The sequence below is a fragment of the Bubalus bubalis genome, chromosome 10 (genome assembly GCF_019923935.1).
Source record: "Bubalus bubalis isolate 160015118507 breed Murrah chromosome 10, NDDB_SH_1, whole genome shotgun sequence".
In the NCBI taxonomy this organism is placed as follows: domain Eukaryota; kingdom Metazoa; phylum Chordata; class Mammalia; order Artiodactyla; family Bovidae; genus Bubalus; species Bubalus bubalis.
The window spans coordinates 76,369,185-76,388,320 of record NC_059166.1 but is presented as its reverse complement, the minus strand read 5'-3'; the positions used below and the strand labels follow the sequence as shown (position 1 = coordinate 76,388,320).

At 36.6% G+C, this 19,136-nt stretch overlaps 1 protein-coding gene across 1 annotated transcript in view; it reads left to right on the top strand.

The window, feature by feature from the left end:
* Positions 1-19,136, top strand: part of LOC102390748 (triadin) — a 215,567-nt gene that overhangs the window by 41,341 nt on the left and 155,090 nt on the right. Inside the window, exon 2 of the mRNA XM_045161974.1 lies at positions 13,135-13,344. Within this exon, the coding sequence (XP_045017909.1) occupies positions 13,135-13,344 (210 nt within the window). The remainder of the gene's footprint in view (positions 1-13,134; positions 13,345-19,136) is intronic.

Genomic DNA, 19,136 nt, shown 5'->3' with positions numbered 1-19,136 from the left:
CCAGGGGTAAAGAACAAGGAGGAGGGAGAGATAAACTGGGAGATTGGGATTGATCAATATACACTACAATATATAAAATCGATAGCTCATAGTGACCTATTGTATAGCATAGGAAACGCTTCTCAATACTTAGTAATGACTGGTATGGAAAAAGAATCTAAAAAAGAGTGGATATATGTATAGTATAACTGATTCAGTTCACTGAACAGCAGAAACTAATGCATTTTAAATCAGCTATATGCCAATAAAAACTTTAAAAAAATCTATGTGTCTGCTTTTAATTCAAATATGGCAATAGAATTAATTCTGGAGTGATTATAGACAGTGTCAGTTTGTATTACTAATAATTACAGATGCATGAAAACAGTGGTACTTCATTGTAAATTTTATTTATTTTAAAAGCCCTGAGGTATTCAATAAAATCAGTTATATCCCTACTTAATGATTATATAATCTAAAATATCTTTATCCATATACATGCACATATGAAAATTTTGTGCTATTGAATTATCACTATTTTCCAACCAATGGATACAAATTTCCTTATAAATTGAAAACACAGATTTACTTTTGTTTATATTTGTGTGGTGTGTGCCTCGTTGCTTCAGTTGTGTCTGACTCTGTGATCCTATGGTCTGTAGCCTACCAGGCTCTTCTTTCCGTGGGATTCTCCAGGCAAGAATACTGGAGTGAGTTGCCATGTCCTCCAGGGGATCTTCCCAACCCAGGGATGGAACCTGTGTCTCTTATGTGTCCTGCATTAGCAGGCAGGTTCTTTACTACTAGTGCCACCTGGGAAGCCCTTATTTATATATAAGTATGTAAAAAATGTGGACTTCCCTCATAGCTCCGTCGGTAAAGAGTCTGCTTGCAATGCAGGAGACCTGGGTTCAATTCCTGGTTTGGGAAGATCCCCTGGAGAAGGGAATGGCAACCCACTCCAGTATTCTTGCCTGGAGAATCCCATGGACAGAGGAGCCTGACAGGCTACAGTCCATGGAGTCAAAAGAGTTAGTCACGACTTAGAGACTAAAGCAACACCATGTCAAAAATAGGGCTTCCTTGGTGGCTCAGATGGTAAAGAATTCACCTGCGATGCAGGAAACCTGAGTTCCATCCCTGGGTCAAGACAATCCTCTGGAGAAGGGATTGGCTACCTACTTCAGTATTCTTCCCTGGAGAAATCCATGGACAGAGGAGCCAGACAATAAGTCACAAAGAGTCGGACATGACTGTGACTAACATGAACTATGTCAAAAATAAACCAGGTTGGTTCATGAAACAATTGCCTAAAAATTCACTCAGAGAAGTAAACTTGAAAGAAGTATTGCATTTCTTGAAAGAACTTGAAAGTTCTTGCATTTCCTTGTTTCCTGAAAGTAGGTGATGCAGTGTGAGAAACCAATCATTTTTATGTGACTGCAGTTTTAAGCAGAAGCATTCCTTGAAGTCCTTATTATTATTACAGAGTACCTTCAAATGAAAAGAGTATAAATATTCTGTGTGCTCTTTTGGGGCAGGGAGGACTGTTACACTCTCTTAATGGAAAGAAAGTAAAAGCTATTGTGAACTCCACATTGGTAGGATTCGACGCCTCTGACGTAAAAGCAGCTGGAGATGATTAATTCTTATAGAAGAGTTGATTTCCATGAAAATTTAAGAAAAATAAAGTAAAAAACACTCATTTGAGTCAACAAGTTGTGGAAAGTTAGTGATGTTGAAGCATTGAATTTAGGATTTTTTCCCCAAATTGTAATAGCAGGTTCATTACTCAGACCTTTTCTCTTTCAAGGGGTTTGTAATTCAATGACAGTGGGGCTATTTAGCAGGAAAATTTCCGGGGCTAGGTAAAGCATTTCAATTATATATTTGGCACAGGAAGAAAACATGTCAACCTGAACATAAAATACTAGAAGATTAATTTTTCAAAAGAACTAAATACACTCATGGATCTTATGTCTATTCTATTCAAATCATATTTGCTAGGAACCAGTGTCTAATATTTCTTTGCCTAAAATTGAATCCACAGAATTTGGGAAATTTTCTATCAATCCCATATTCAAACTTCAAACTGAGAAAATCAGATCCCAAAATGACTTATCTTCTTGCATAAGAATTTCTGGGCTCATGAAGTCAGGATGGGTTATTTTCCTAAAATGAATCTGATTGAATCTCTCAAAATCATTGCCATGAAAAAGTCACATCATGGGTCTTGTTAATTAATTTCCATCACAAAGCTATTCCACTGACATTTTGATTTGGGTTGCTTAGGCATATACTGGTAGTATGGGGCCATGGCCATGATTTCCTTTAATTTATTATGAAAGATATAACTCTATTAAAATAGCTTTGTCTATTAAGCTTAATTATATCAATATTTGTTTGAGTAATTTTTAAATAATCAAACAGAAACATGCAGGCTGTGGGCTGAATTGTGTCCCCCACGTTCACGTTGAAGCCCTGTTTATTCCTCAGTGTGATGGTACTTGGAGATAAGGTGTTTGGAGGTAATTAGGTTTAGGTTAAGTCGTAGAAAATCCCATGGATGGAGGGGCCTGGTGGGCTGCAGTCCATGGGGTCATTAGAGTCTGACGTGACTGAGCAACTTCACTTTCACTTTTCACTTTCATGCATTGGAGAAGGAAATGGTGACCCACTGCAGTGTTCTTGCCTGGAGAATCCCAGGGACGGGGGAGCCTGGTGGCTACTGTCTATGGGGTTGCACAGAGTTGGACACGACTGAAGTGACTTAGCAGTAGCAGTAAGTCACAGAGGTAGAGCCCTTATAATGAAATTAGTTCCCTTATACAGGGAGACAGTATAGAGCTTGCTGAGCTCTCCCTCCCATGTGAGCACCCAGTGAGAAGGCTGTAATCTGCAAGCCAGCAAGAGAGTCCTCCCCAGAAACTAAGCATGCTGGTACCCTGATCTAAGACTTCTAGCCTCCAAAACTGTGAGAAAATCAATTCCTGTTGTTTAAGGCACCCAGCCTGTGGTATTTTGTGATGATCCCTAGCTGACTAGGAAACTGCGTCACATATTTGTAACTTGATCCTCAGCACTTTTAGTCAGCTGCACACTTATTCTGCCTAATCTGCCTGTAGAAACCTCTCCCAGGTGTTGTACCTTTTGGAGATTTAACAACCTTAATAATGTTTTAATTGCCTCATTGGAAAAGAGTGTCTCTTCCTAATTATTGGCATTATTTAGTAAATAAAAGCTTTTTTAGTCAAGGAGATTGAACATCTTTTTCTCTGCCCCACTCATGTTTCCTCCTCTGTGGAAGCCTTAATTAATTATTTTGACCAGCTAAACTTTCCACTTCTTCTGAAATGCACCCTGAACAATTTTTTTAACATTAATTTTTTTTTATTCTATACAGTTTTAATTCTATACAATTTTACTTTCCATTTACAGTCCTCACAAAATATTGGTTATTTTCCTTGCTTTGCACAAAACAACTTGGAGCCTGTCTTATACGCAGTAGTCTGTGCTTCCCGCCCCTTCATTTCCTCTCCCCTCTCCCTGCTAGTAACCACTAGTTTGTTCTCTGTATCTCTACATCTTCTTTTATGTTATATTCACTAGTTTGTTGTATTTTTAGATTTTATGTATAAGTGACCTCATATAGTATTTATCTTTCTCTGTGTGAATTATTTCACTTAGAATAATACTCTTCAAGTCCACCTATGTTGCTGCATATGGCAAAATTTATGAATAGATGTGCTTTAACTTCTATCAGTAAATATATATCTTAACTCAACATTGTTTCATGTCATAAAAATATATTTTGGTTTATATTTATTTCTGGATCGAAATTGTCAGAAATAAAAGCCACTGGCCCAAACCCAAAGAATGGACTTGAAGACACCAGGTGCAGCAGGAAGCAAGGCTTCAGTGATGGTCTTGCAAGATCCGGTGTCTGGTGAGGCACAAGCAGTGGCATTACAACAAGCAGTTTTGTCTCCTCGTGTGCAATTTCCTCCCCCAGTTCCTCACTGGCTGAGTACTGTGGGGTGAACAGTCCTCCGGGATGTTGCCTGCGTTTATTCCCTCCCTTCTTCTGGGCGGGCCCCTCCCTGACCTCTTGTTTCCTCCTTTCCTGTGCACCTACGCCATTCTTATGTTTTGCATTCATCAATAGAATGAGTCTGCATGAAACCCTATTCCTGTTCTTCTGTTTTGAACTCACCAATAGAATGAGTCCGTGTGAAAATCCTAGGCATCCCACCCTCCCTTTGTTTGCCCAGACTTTCCCGTTTTGTAATCCTTACAAACACTGCATACATAAGTAAGCTGTTAAGCAAGTTTGGCTGGTAGTAATTTTTCCACTCAAAGCCAAAAACCCTTGAAAATGGACCACTTTTAAGTTTTTTTATTTCTTACAAATTCACTGCATCCTGCAGATCCTTCTATCTGTAGAAATAGATGCTATTTATCATGATAGTTTCTTTAGTTGATTCTCTTTAGCAAAACTTATGAATTTTTTCACATTAAATATTTATTGGGGCCACATTGTGTAAAATAAGTGCTGTGCTAAGGTCTATGAAAGGGTAAATGACTTGCTTCCAACCTGGAACTTTGTTGAAAACAAAACAAAAACTATAGAAGAATTGGGATAATTTCATCCATGTGAAATTAATCCACTTAATAAAATATGTTGCTGCTTCAGTCATGTCCGACTCTGTGCGACCCCATAGATGGCAGCCCACCAAGCTCTGCCGTCCCTGGGATTCTCCAGGCAAGAACACTGGAGTGGGTTGCCATTGCCTTCTCCATTGTGTGAAAGTGAAAAGTGAAAGTGAAGTCACTCAGTCGTGTCTGACTCGTAGCGACCCCATGGACTGCAGCCTACCAGGCTCCTCCATCCATGGGATTTTCTAGGCAAGAGTACTGGAGTGGCTTGCCATTGCCTTCTCTGAATAAAATATGTTATAGAATAGTAAATAAGAACAGTAGTGTTCACTTAATAAGATCAAGGGAATATCATTATGGAGTTGAGATCTGAGGCAATTCTTGAAAGAGAATTTGGCTTTTAAGAGTGGAATTTCACCAGAATTGAAAGAGACCCGTGTACCCCAATGTTCATTGCAGCACTGTTTACAATAACTAGGACATGGGAGCAACCTAGATGTCCATCAGCAGACAAATGGATAAGAAAGCTGTGGTACATATACACAATGGAATATTAGTTATTAAAAAGAATGAATTCGAATCAGTTCTAATGAGGTAGATGAAACTAGAGCCTATTAGACAGAGTGAAGTAAGAAAGAGAAACACCAATACAGTATACTAACTCATAATATGGAATTTAGAAAGATGGTAACAAAGATCCTATATGCAAGACAGCAAAAGAGACACAGATGTAAAGAACAGACTTTTGGACTATGTGGGATAAGGCAAGGGTGGGATGATTTGAGAGTATAGCAGTGAAACATGTATATTACCATATGTGAAATAGATGACCAGTGTAAGCTGGATGCATGAAGCAGGGCACTCAAAGCCGGTGCTCTCAGACAACCTAGAGGGACGGGGTGAGAAGGAGGGTGGGAGGGAGGTTCAGAATGGGGGGGACACATGTGCACCCAGAGCCAATTCATGTCGATTTATGGCAAAAACTGCCTCAATATTATAAAGTAATTAGCCTCCAATTAAAATAAATTAATTTAAAAGAAAAAGAGTGGAGTTTCTATTTTTTTTAAATAGAAATAAAAAAAGGAATTCATCAGAAATCCTTACCCACTTTAGATTGGTAAAACAATGTATTTTAAGTTCAGTACGTTTTCATAAAGTGAATTCTAGTTATGCACTTATCATTGCTTTTCACCTTTAAATTCAATTTGCTGTTTGTCGGAAAGCAAGTTTTCTGAATGGAGAGGAACTGCTGTGTTGAAAAAGAAAAGTTCAAAAGGTAGGGGGAAAGGAGGCTTACTGGTGCCAATGCAAGAAGAGACATCTGTTACCTGGCAGTAAAGAGTACTGGGAGGGGAGCTAGGGGGTCACAGCGAGAGGTCATTGCCCACGGAGGGAGATCCTGCCTCTCACCCAGAACACAAGGGAGTTCCTCCTGGAAGGAGCCCTTTAATATTAAAATTTGACCTTGACCAGAACACCTCATTTCATTTAGGACCATAATAGCACAACCACTTAAAATATATGAGTGAGATTTGAGGTTTTCTTTCAGATATGATTTAAGAACAAAAAGAAAAGCTAGATATTTAGATCATTCTGATCATCACTCCTTATGACACAAACAAATGAAGGAAAATAATTATTTACATTCCTAGCAGAAGCAAAACCATCGATCAGAATTCCTGATGGCTGGTAATGTGGACTCAACCAAATTAAAAGAGTTTATATATTCTCATATAACTGGAAAGTCCAGTGATCAATCTGGCTCTAAACACAGCTGGCACCATGAACCCACATGGTGGTGTCTAGACTCTGCCTGTTTCCATCTAGCAGCAGATTCTTTAACTGGTGGGCTAGAGAGCCATTGGCAGATCCTACCAGCTTGGCAAGCCCAGCAGAAAGAGTGTCCTCCAACAGTTTCATGAAAAACGAGGAGGTTTCTGATTGCCTCATCCCTTCACAGTCCTGGGCAAGACGAAATACTCTGATGGCCAGGCTTGTCTTAAAGGCCCATTGCTATGGCTGAGGGAGGATTCACCTTCTAATCTCACCCCTGGAAAAAGAAATTCACTCGCGGGAAGAGTAGAGGCAGTGGGTAGGTAGGAAGGAGTGCTAGATAAAATAAAATAGAGGTGTGTATCTCTCCATCTCCCAGGTAGCTTAGGTAGCCAAATCATCCTCTGAAATATTATAATAATCACATGCCCCAGATCTGGGGGAAAAGATGGCAATTTAGGACTTTCATTGAAATTGGCAGGGGGTCAGTTTCTGGTTTAAGACAAAAGCAGTTTTTACCTTGAAAGAATATATAGTTTCTTTTAAAGTGCTTAGAATCTAGATTCTTCTAAAAATTATGTTAAATTACTACTCATGGTTTACTGATACTACACACATATGTATATCAATTAGAATATCTAGGATTATTTTGATAAAGATTGTTTTTGTGAATTGTCATGATTTATCTTGCCCTCAAAATCCATTTTCATTCAGTTTATATATATAAGAAGAAGCATGATTTAGTTGTTACAGATCTCTGCATATGATACATAGACATTTTTTATTGTAGTATAGTTGATTTATTAATACAATGTTGTATTAATTTCAGGTGTATGGCAAAGTGATTCAGTTACACATATACATATATTATTTATTTTTTAGATTATTTTCTCATATAAGTCATCACAAAATATTGAGTGGAGTACCCAGTGCTATATAATAGGCTCTTATTGGTTATCCATTTTATATATATAGTATGTGTGTTCATCCCAATCTTCTGATTTTCACTCCCTGCTGCATTTCCCCTTTGATAACCATGTTTGTTATCAATATAGGATTTATACATATAGATATTCTTCAAACACTAGGATTAATAAAATATACAAGTTAAAAAATATATAAATCTTCACTCTTCAACTGTATTTGCTTAAGGATCTTTTTAATAGAGTTTCTCCAAAATTGTTACTTATGTGCATGTTTTCTGGAACACTTAAAAATATAGTAAAGGTCATTCTTGTAATTGGGATTTACATTCTTAATATAATTTTTAAATAACATTTTTTTCCTTGGATAATATATACTCCCCCTCTCTTCTTTGCTCTCTAATTTTTGAAGAAAAAATTTAGTGTTAGAATTTTCCATAAACTGCATCTCACAATTAAATGTGAATTCATAATTAATGCTTTTATGAAATGGATATGCAATATTTTATTTATACCATTCTAGAGTGTAGGTGTCTTTCTTGAGCATCCTGGAGGAGAGTGCATTGCTATTGTCCCAGAGGAGTAATAATGGTCGAGTGTGCATGGCGGTTTCCTCATCTGATTAACAAGGCATGAGGAGGTTAAGTGAGTTCTTTCAGAAGGCTTGTGATTTATTCTTCAATGCATAACCTGTCTGTGAAGCTGGTCTTTGGAACCACTACATAGACAGCCCCTAATTTTATTTTATAGAGCAGTCTCTTGGCCCTCCAGCCAGAGCCCCACTTCTTTTGAAGCTGATTCTGGCTATCTGGCAATCAAAGTAATTTGTATGAAATCAAAAGGAATGGAATGAAAAAGTAGTCATGGAAAATACAGTCATATACCCTCACTGCTCTGCTTCAATTGTGAGACACCAACTTTCAAGAAGCATCACCCATGTCAAATTACTCAGTAATATTTTCCTCTCATTTTTTTCTGCCATATCAATAACTAGCTCTTGTCATCTTCAAAGTGCTTCTCAAACATTAAATAATCTCAGATTACACACTCTGTTCTTTGCATTTATCTTGACCACCTGTCAGAGAAGGCAATTTATTTCCCCTCAATTTTATTCCTCTTGGCTGTGCATGTGTGTGGCGTCTATAAATAAATGTGAATGGAAATTGAAAGGTACAAGCTAGTGTGTTTCTATAACAAAGGCTACACATAATTTTCCTTAAACAAAATAACCTTCAGATTACTTTCAAATTGCTTATGGTTTTGCTGTTGGATACTCAGAATATGTTTTCATCACTTTTTAATCTTAAGTAGAATTTTTGAAGATGTGAAGATGGAAGACATAAAAAAGATTTTAAAAATTGCTTAGTGTTAACTTTATTTTGTATTTATTTAAAATATCATACCATAATTGTTTAGGTAGGACTGTAAGGTGAAATAAAATTTAGAATATACATTAAAAGCAGTTCTTTAAGCAATTAAAAGTCATATTTTAACTCTATACTTGCATTCAGTTCAGTTCAGTTCAGTCGCTCAGTCGTGTCCGACTCTGTTGCGACCCCATGGACTGCAGCCCACCAGGCTCCTCCGTCCTTGGGATTTTCCAGGCAAGAGTACTGGAGTGGGGTGCCATTGCCTTCTCCAAAACTTGCATTACTTCCTGAATTTATAGTTTCTCATTTTTTTTCTGATAAAAAAGGAGAAAATATATAAATTCTTACTATATTAAAATTTTCTGTCTTTTAAAAATGTGACCAGGGTTCAACTAATTTTGTATCAAATTTCACTAAGTTTATTCATTCAGTTTCAAGATACCAAGCAGCTGTGTACTACATTGTCTGCAGAAATACTCCCTAATACACAGTTCACTGAAGTGACTCTGAAGAGCAAAAGCAATTCTTCCCATGTTCTCTATACAGTTGTAGTAGAAAGCCTTCCGAGGTTAAAAATTGGGAGATTAGCAACATATTAGCTTTCAGGTGGGCCTCTCCTAAACACTCACAATTCACTTATTCTCCTGCAAATCATTATTCCAAAGATTTGATTCACTTGTAGCCCCACTTGAGTCTTAAATCGCATTTCAAAGCACTTCTATCATTCATCCATTTTCAGAACTGCCATTTAGAAGTGATGGGAATCTGGCACCAAAATCAATGAGAGGATATGATATGAGCTCTTTCCAATTTTTTCTTCTTTGAACACCATCTCAAGTACAGTGTGAAATCTGTTTTTTAAAGTTATTTTTCCATCTTGATATCATTTCAACTAAATTGAGTTCTCGAGCTTGAGATATGTATTCACATAGTTTTTCAGAGAAAGAAATTCATTGTTACTATTGTTAATTTATACCTAGAGTTGTTTTAAAATTTTAATTAAATGTTTTTAACTGCTGATGTTTCTCATCAGCTTTTTACTCTTAAAAATATATGCCTAGATTCACCACTGTCATCTCAAAATAGTTGCACTAGTTACATCTGTTTATTACTGTTATTTAGTCGCTAAATCATGTTCGACTATTTGTGGCTCCATGGACTGTAGCCTACCAGGCTCCTCTGTCCATGGGATTTCCCAGGCAAGAATCCTGGATGGCCCTTTCTTTCTCCAGGTGTTTGTTATTAATACCTACTAATATATGTATACACTTGAATGTGTTTGATTTTCTTTCCCCAGTCAGTCTAGATTTTATGTCATTTATTTTATTTTTTTAATATATAGGGGAGGTAATTACCATTTTATTGGTAAAGAAACAAAAGGGTAAAACTTTATTAACTAGAATACTTAATTTGCATGCGTTATTTTCATTTCTTCTGTCAATTAATTGTCTTTTGAACTGGATTTATACTTTAAGTATCTGGTGTACACATCTGTTTGAGGGTTCAAACCTTATTTTTGTACTTTTAAAGAATTCAGTTACACTGATAATTTTTGTACTATAACAAAAGTAACTATTTTTATTGATCATCTCTCTTAATTTTGTTAATGGGGTAAACAGTATCCATTAATATGAATCAATTAAAGTATGCATTCCTCTTTTCCTATATTACAAAAAATATATTGATTAGAAAAGACAGTGAGGGAATTATAACATTCTTTTTTTTTTTTTTTCTGGTTCGTTGGAAATGTCTTAGCCTAATGTGTATGCTTATAAAGTGGAAAAAAATGTCTGCATTTATTAGGAGTTAGGCCCTCAACCTTTGCTTCTAAGGTTAATCTTGTGCTTCTAGGCCTTCCTTTTAATGACAGTAGTGGTTGTAATCCTGTGGAAATGGTGGGCAATGTAATGATGATGATAATGAAGATTATTCTAAGAGTAATTCCATTTAGGTGAAATTTATTTTGTGAAAAATGTCAAAAAAAGTTTCTGGTGAGGAATGGAGAAAAAAACTTTTTAAAAATTTTAATGTCACAGAAGTTTGAAAATTTGCTTTTTTAAAAAAGAAATTGGGAATATAATTTAGAGATAAAATTGAAAATATTTTCTTATGTATATTAAAATATTATTAATCAAAAAATTCACTTTCCTGATGTGTAATTCTTTAATTGTTGCAGACAATGTAGCTCATATTTAAAGTATATGAAATATGTTGTTAAGTTGTAATGTTGGCAAAAATATTTGGATTGTTAGTATTTTTTCTCCTTAGCACTTAGGCATTTACTTCACGTCTGTATAATTTCTGGTTGGTTTTCAATTGTTTTTAAATAAAACATGATGCATTTATTTCAAATTATCTCTATGTTTCCTCTTGAGATAAGTTTCTATGAGTAAAGATTATCGATATAATCATATATGCCTGCTCTCCACTGAGAGGCAACTTTCTGGGCATGCAAAGGCAGCAACTTTACAGGAGAAACATGAGTTACAAAATTTTTAAATATTTATACATAAAAGTATCATTAAAAAGAAAAGGTAAACAGTTGAAGGAAAAAAATTGCAATATAAGTTTAAAGCAGTACTATCCTATAAGTGTGTATTTATTTATAAACATGCATGTCTACATGCATGCATACACATGCATATATGTATATGTACATTTGTTGTTGCTTTAATCGCGAAATCGTGTCCCACTCTTTTTCGACCCCGTGGGCTAAAGCCACTCAGGCTCCTCTGTCCATTGGATTGTCCAGGCAAGAATACTAGAGGGAGTTGCCATGCTCTCCTCCAGGGGATCTTCCTGACTCAAGGGTTGAACCCATGTCTCCTGCATTGAATTATTTACCACTGAATCACCAGGGAAACCTATATATGTACATATCAGATCAGATCAGATCAGATCAGTTGCTCAGTCATGTCCGACTCCTTGCGACCCCATGAATTGCAGCAGGCCGGGCCTTCCTGTCCATCACCAACTCCTAGAGTTCACTGAGACGTTCATCGAGTCAGTGATGCCATACATATATATAAAACAAAATACTTACATATACATTATATATATGTACATATGAACACAATTTAATAAACCACCAAAAGGAGCTTTCTAGAAAAATGAACAAAAAACTTCACAAGATAAGAAATATAAATGAAGAATAAACATATAAAAAGCTTATCTCTAATAATCAAAGAATTGCCAATGAAGTTGAATTATCCTACTATGTGATAACACATATTTTGAACACTGGTAATACCCAGAGTTGTCAAGGATAAGGAAACAGACTGCCTGCATATACAATTTTCTAAAATAGACTTTCAAATATATGTATATATTCTCAAAAGATATAAAAGTAATTATTTTATTTGCCCAGAAATTCTATGTTTAGAAAATTCTCCTAATAGAAAAATCATTAATAAGTGCTGAGAAAACTTCTGCCATGTTCCAGGGTAGAGTGCTGTTTGACTAAATTATGCATAGCCACGGAATGACATGCCATGTAGCCACTTAAGTGGTGTTTTATGGAATACATACAGCAAGAAAACATGTTTATTATATATCACCTAGTAAAAAAAATAACAGAGAGTATGATGATGACTCGTCAGGAACAAATAAAATCACGTTTATGTATTTATTTGCATATGCCAAAAAGTAGGTGTAATTAGAACAATATGTCAACAGTTGTTTTGAGGTGCTGAGAACACAAATAAATCAACTATTACTTAATAAAGAGTCTAAATAATTATCTATTTATGTATTTTGCTATTTTTTATAGTTTTGAATTTTCAGTCATAAATGTGTAGACTTTTAAAAGCAAATATAAAAAGTTTTTGGATATAATAAGATTTTTCCAACATTAATCTCTTAGATTTTCTGTGCCCCTTTCACAAATAAAAATGAATGACATCAATAGAGGGTCAATTACGCTGTTAAACCAGGATATCCAAAAGGAATTTCATCCATTTGAACTATTTTATCCCTGATTTTGTTTCTCTCCCAGAGGAGATATTTTGCTTGCATTTAGACCTGACGTATGAACCTAAATAAATGAAAAAGGTATTAAAAAGCAACTTGACCAAAAAAGCCATTGCCCTTGATGGTAGTGGATAAAGGCGGTGGTAAGGGAGATGTAAAAATGATTGAAGGTGATGCCAAGGTTTGTGGCCTGGATGGCAGTATTTATGGAACTTAGGAGACTAGGAATGCCAATTATGAGGGCCTATGGGTATTAGAGTGCAGGGTAAATGCTGAGGAAGTAAAAATGTGGTAATGGGCAGGGAGTTTGGCCCTACCACTAAGGGGGTGTACTCTGCCATAGAAAGTGCGGTAAAAGAGCTATATGTACTTATATAAGTCTGTGTTTTGTGAGGGGTTTTTTGTCATCAATATTTGATGTGAAATTCTAAACTGTAATTCTCCTTTCTCAAATGTTTGATTAGGAAATGCATCTACAACCACAACTGTGATAGACAGCAAGAATGGATCTGTGCCCAAGTCCTCTGGAAAAGTGTTCAAGAGGACAGTCACAGAGGACCTAGTGACGACATTCAGCTCCCCAGCAGCCTGGCTTCTGGTCATCGCTCTCATCATCACATGGTCAGCTGTGGCCGTTGTTATGTTTGACTTAGTGGATTACAAAAACTTATCAGGTAAGGTCCGTGAAGTTTGGCCCTTACATGAAAAGAAGCGGTGTTTTCTCCAGCTCTAGCTTTGTTTCTGTTTGCCCAGCAAATAAAGCGTCCTACTACAGACATGCTTGAAGGCCACTGAGGGCTAGTTCCCATCTTCACCTTTCCTTCTTCTCTTTGTCTGTTTTCCTTATAGATTTCAAATGCAGCCTTATTTGAAGAGCTGATTAAAAGCTGAATGCTATAGTCCCATGAGGTTAATGTTCCCAAAGCATGGTGGTGGTGGATATTTGGTTTGGGAATAGGGATTTTTTCAACCAATAATAAAGGATAATTTGTAGATCTTATACTTGATTAGTACTCCTTTATAAAGGAGTAAAGTGTAAGGGGTAACATAAAACTAAACCAAACCAAATAAAGCACTTTTGGATAAATGGAAAATTGTGTAAGTCCCCTCACCATCTGGTTCCAAGCTTCCTTCCCAGATATTCTCTTTGCTCCTCCCATTGAATGAATAGCCAGTCACTCAGTCATGTAGGACTCATTGTGTCCCCATGGACAAGCAAAAATAGTGGAGTGGGTTGCCATGCCCTCCTCCAGGGGATCTTCCCAACCACCCACATCTCCTATGTCTTCTGCATTGGCAGGTGAATTCTTTACCAATGAGCCACCTGAGAAGCCCTTGCTCCTCCCACTGAAACCCCCTATTTTGAGTTTTCTAATTATTTGTAATGAGATACTATGACCACCATGTGTTTTTATAATTTGAAGTGAGATAGGTATAGCACTTTACTTCCCAGTAAAGTACCCACCTGCCAATGTAGGAGACATGGGTTCAGTCCCTGGGTTGGGAAGATCCTCTGGAGGAGTGCATGGCAACCTACTCTAGTATCTTCGCCTGGAGAATCCCATGGACAGAGGCACCGGGCTGGCTATAGTCATAGGATCGCATAGAGTCAGACACGATTAAAGTGACTTAGCACATACACACGCAGGAAATTCACAAGTAATGAAATTTAGATTTTCACTGTGGCCTATTCAATGTCTGAGTATGTTGTTCATCTCTTTGTTCAAGGTCTTTTTGTATTTTTTAAATTATATTTGTTTATTTACACATCTGCCACGCTCTATTGACTGAGTTCCTTGAGGGAAGGAATCAGTCAGGTGCTCTGTATGTATTAAATGAATAGATGAATGAGTTTATGCTTATGCCTTTGTAGCATAAGCAAAAACATTTCATCAACCTCTTAATGTGCTCATTCATATTTGCACTGAGCACCCCCCAACCCACCTGTTCTTTCTGTAGTAGGAGTGGATTCAGTAGAGCACAGAAACTGTTATATTGCATTCTATATAGTAAGAGATCCTCTATTTCTCATTATGGTATTTTGCTTATTCAACAGTTATTATCATCAAGTATCTACTATATGTGCCAAGAAATGGCTAAGTTAAAAGAAATGCTAGTAGGAGTAAGGGGAAGTCATAAAAATGTATGGTTGGGTTTATTGACATGGAGGTGTGACTGAGTTGACTGCCCCCATAGCATTGTAGCTGGGCTAAAGTGAGCATGAGCATCATACAACAGAGAGACAAATCCCACGATGTCAACCAGAGCAAAAGGGCTGTTTATATAGAGCCATGAGCATCTGCTTTAAATAGGCAGTTGTTTTGATACTGTGTGTAAGGCAGCCTCTTAAAAGAATATACTGTTAAAAATGTGAATAATATAAAATATGACCTAGAATTTTAAGTGAAAATCAGTTGGTTACATTCCTCTAGGAGATTTCATTTCCCTTGAGCCTAATTGACTGTGATATTTCATCCATTCTTTATAAGAATTTCATTCATTCAAATTTTAGAACCAAATATGGTCATAAAATATAGTTCTTCAATTTTTATAGTAGATGTATTTTAGAATTGCATGTAAATCTAATATTTGTAAAGTTACTATTTTAATAAGTGTACTAAAGAAATTACTGTTGAGTTTGTCCTTAATTATTTGATAAAATGAGCAGCTACATATAATTAGACTTTCAGGTTAGATTATTTGAATGCAAGACACACTTACAGTCCACAGTAGAGCTTCCTTGGACTACTGTAATGAGAAACTATGGATAATGCCTCTGTTACTGGTATTGCATTTGATTGGCAAAAAATAACCTCTGTATTCCTACTACTTCATTTCTTCTTTCAGGAAGTGCTTATTAAGTACATCTTCTTTGTGAAGACTCTTCCTCCAGTTCTCTATATTTATTAATGACCTAACCATCTCTCCATCCCCTGCAAAAAGAAACCTGCAAGTCATCTTTTAAATCTTCTGGGCACCTGATCAATTACCATACTGTATGCCAGCCAGCCTTCGTGCCCCTCATAAATTTGCTTCCTCCTCATATGACCACGGTCTCCATTACGACACTTTAAACCTTGATTGTCGTTCAAGGGTGCTAGTACACTTTCTTCTTGCCTGCCTCATCCAGTCTCTCCCTTTTAACATTGCCCTTAAGGTATCTTTATAAAACATAAATTTCATCACGTATTTTTGCCAAGTACAGCTCCCCTGGCATGAAATTCAAGTCCTTGGCTTGGCCCTTTATGTTTATCTTGTGATTCCACTCATGTGCCCCATGCTACCTCCCACTGCTCTCACCTGTTTTCCTTCCCTAGGAGCACATACACTCTCACTCCTCCCCGCCTCCGCTCACGCTGTCCTTTCCCCATTCCATGATCCAGTATAGCAGAAAGTGTACGAAAGAGGCTAAGAATGTTTACTCTGGTACTGGATTTCCTCTCTATTATTAATAAACCCAGATCTTGGAACTTGCTAGCTGTTGTGAGAAAAGTTGCTTGGAATTTCTTTGCTTCCGTTTCATCATTTAAACAGTGGGGATAATATTAGTACCCATGCAATAAGATTATTAAGGAAATCATATGAATGAATTTATTTGTGGAGTGTTCAGAACAGAACCTGGTTTATCACAAAGTACTGTATACATTTTAATATCACTAGTAAGAGATTCATTCCTCTTTTCTTGAAGGATAAATTCATCCCTTTTTTGCTAAATGTTTCCAGATTTCCTAGGAAAAACTCGCTGTGCCATGCTTTCCTTTTCTTAGTCCCTTATGGGCACCAGTATTATCAGCAGCTATCACATTGTATTATTAATATCTGTTTACTTGTCCATCTCATTCAGAAACTTAAACTTATTCAAGGAAGAAACTCTTTTATTCATCTCTGTACATGAGTATCTGTCATGTAGCATATGTTTTGCTGTATATTGCTTAAAGGAATGAATAATGCTGATATTTTGATTTTGAAATAATTCCATAATTATGAAGAAACAAATATTTATCATAAAAATTTTATTTCACCCAGCTTCTGAGCAACTTAAAAATTAATAAGTAATTTAATTTTTAAGTAATTTTAATTTGACAAAATTATGTGTGTGTTAGTCACTCAGTCATATTGTACTCTTTGCCACCCCATGGACTATAGCCCACCAGGCTCCTCTGTCAGTGGAATCTTCTAGGCAAGAATACTGGAGTGGGTTGCCATTTTCTTCTTCAAATTTTGGGACTTCCCTATAGCTCGGATGGTAAAGAATCTGCCTGCAATGCAGGAGACCTAGGTTCAATCCCTGGGTCGGGAAAATACCCTGGAGAAGGAAATGGCAACCCACTCTAGTATTCTTGCCTGGAGAACCCATGGACAGAGGAGCCTAGTGGGATACAAATTGAACAAAATTAGAATAAGAAAATTAAATATGTTTATAAGATGAAATGATACTTGTCATATTTTGTAATAGTCATCTACGGCTGCATAGTAAATTACCTTAAAAGTAAGAGGTTTAAAGAATAATAAATAACTATCACTTTACACAGTGTCTGTGGGTCAGGAATTTGGGGATGGCTTAGGTGGGTGGTTCTGGTATAGCATATATCTTGAGGTTGCCATGAAAACACTAGCTGGGGTTTCAGACATCTGAAAATTTTTCTGGGGTTGCGGAGTCATTGGCAAGATGTCTCACTCACTCGGCTGTCAAGTTAATGCTGGTTTGTCCTCAGAACATGGCACCTGGTGTCTCTAGACTGAGTGATCCAAGAAAGAGCGAGACAGAAGTCACAATGCCCTTTATAACCTACACTTGCAAATCACACACTGCCATTTCTGTAAAATCCTTTTGGTCACACAGTTCATCCCTACTCAATGTTGGAAGAGACTGCACTGTGGTATGAGGGCCTGCAGGCAAAAATCACTGGGGCCAATGTGGTGGTTGGCTACCACATATTATATTGTCAGAAAGTTATATTGCCAAGTTATGTATTTTTGGATAAATACTTAAATCTAAAGAAGTAGCATTCAATTCTCTTACTTGACAAAGAGAGACAGGTGCAAAGAGAAAGATGGTATATTGGAATGGCTGGTATCATGGGGCCATATCTAGGAAAATGCTGCTGCTTCCAAGTCGCTTCAGTCGCGTCCGACTCTGTGTGACCCCATGGACTGCAGCCTACCAGGCTTCTCCGTCCATGGGATTCTCCAGGCAAGAACACTGGAGTGGGTTGCCATTTCCTTCTCCAATCTAGGAAAATAAATATTCTCTAATGAATTTGAAATCTTAAAAATCTCAAAACTAAAATTCTCAATGAGATATATATATATATATATATAATTCTTCAAATAAGAAATTAAAATACTTTTTGCTAATTAAAATTTGAATAATTTCTAGAACCAAAGGAGTATAAGTTCAAGGACATTGTATAATTACAGCATAAAACTTCTAACTCGTATTAACCACTGGTTGGATAGTATACATACACTTATATTAAAATTCTGATTTCTTTTCTCCATTTGTTATGTTTTCAACCTCCCTTTTTAATGTTATTTTTACAACAACAACATTTTTGCAGAAAAAACATTCACTTCATTGAGAGTTTCAAAATGTAAATGATTCTCTTATGTTTCTAATGCTATTTTTAATTGGTGCCTTTCAAACATTTACTGGGGATAAATATTATTACTATGATGAGGCTTCTGTACTGCATAATAGTCTTTGAAATATGTATTGTTAATGTTTAAAAACAAGGTTGGTGGTAGAAGAAAGCATATCAGAAACAGTTCTGAAGGCCAGGCAGGTTTACTGTCCTTGGGCTCTGGCACTTGAGAAAAGTAGATAAGCAACTCCAATATATTAAAAAATGTTTACAGAGAAATGAAAATCTGTTTTCATAAGCGAGTACTGGATTGGGAAGAATGATTCTCATCTGGGCAATCTTCTCAATTCCCTATTTTCTGAATTTGATTTGGTTGATCTGTATATAATCTACTTGTGAAAAACAGTAGAAGTAGCTTTTAATATGTGCTTAATTCAAAAGACTGGGTTCACTTATATCTCTATAGCCTACAAGTTAGCATTACTAGGTGGTTACATTTTCTTGTCTGTAAACTAGGGATGACACCTGGATTCCTGGTCTGAAAAATTTGTGACTTTGCTTCATCTTTTCAAATAGGACAAATTTTAGGACACCAAAATCAGATACTACATAAGAGATTTCACCTACCCTTCATTTCTTACTAAATGCAATGTCGAAATACTATTCCAGTAATACTCTTGTCTACTTTGATCGGAGTAGAGTCACTATCAGATCAGATCAGATCAGATCAGTCACTCAGTCATGTCCAACCCTTTGCAACCCCATGAATCACAGCACACCAGGCCTCCCTGTCCATCACCAACTCCCGGAGTTCACTCAGACTCACGTCCATCGAGTCAGTGATGCCATCCAGCCATCTCATCCTCTGTCGTCCCCTTCTC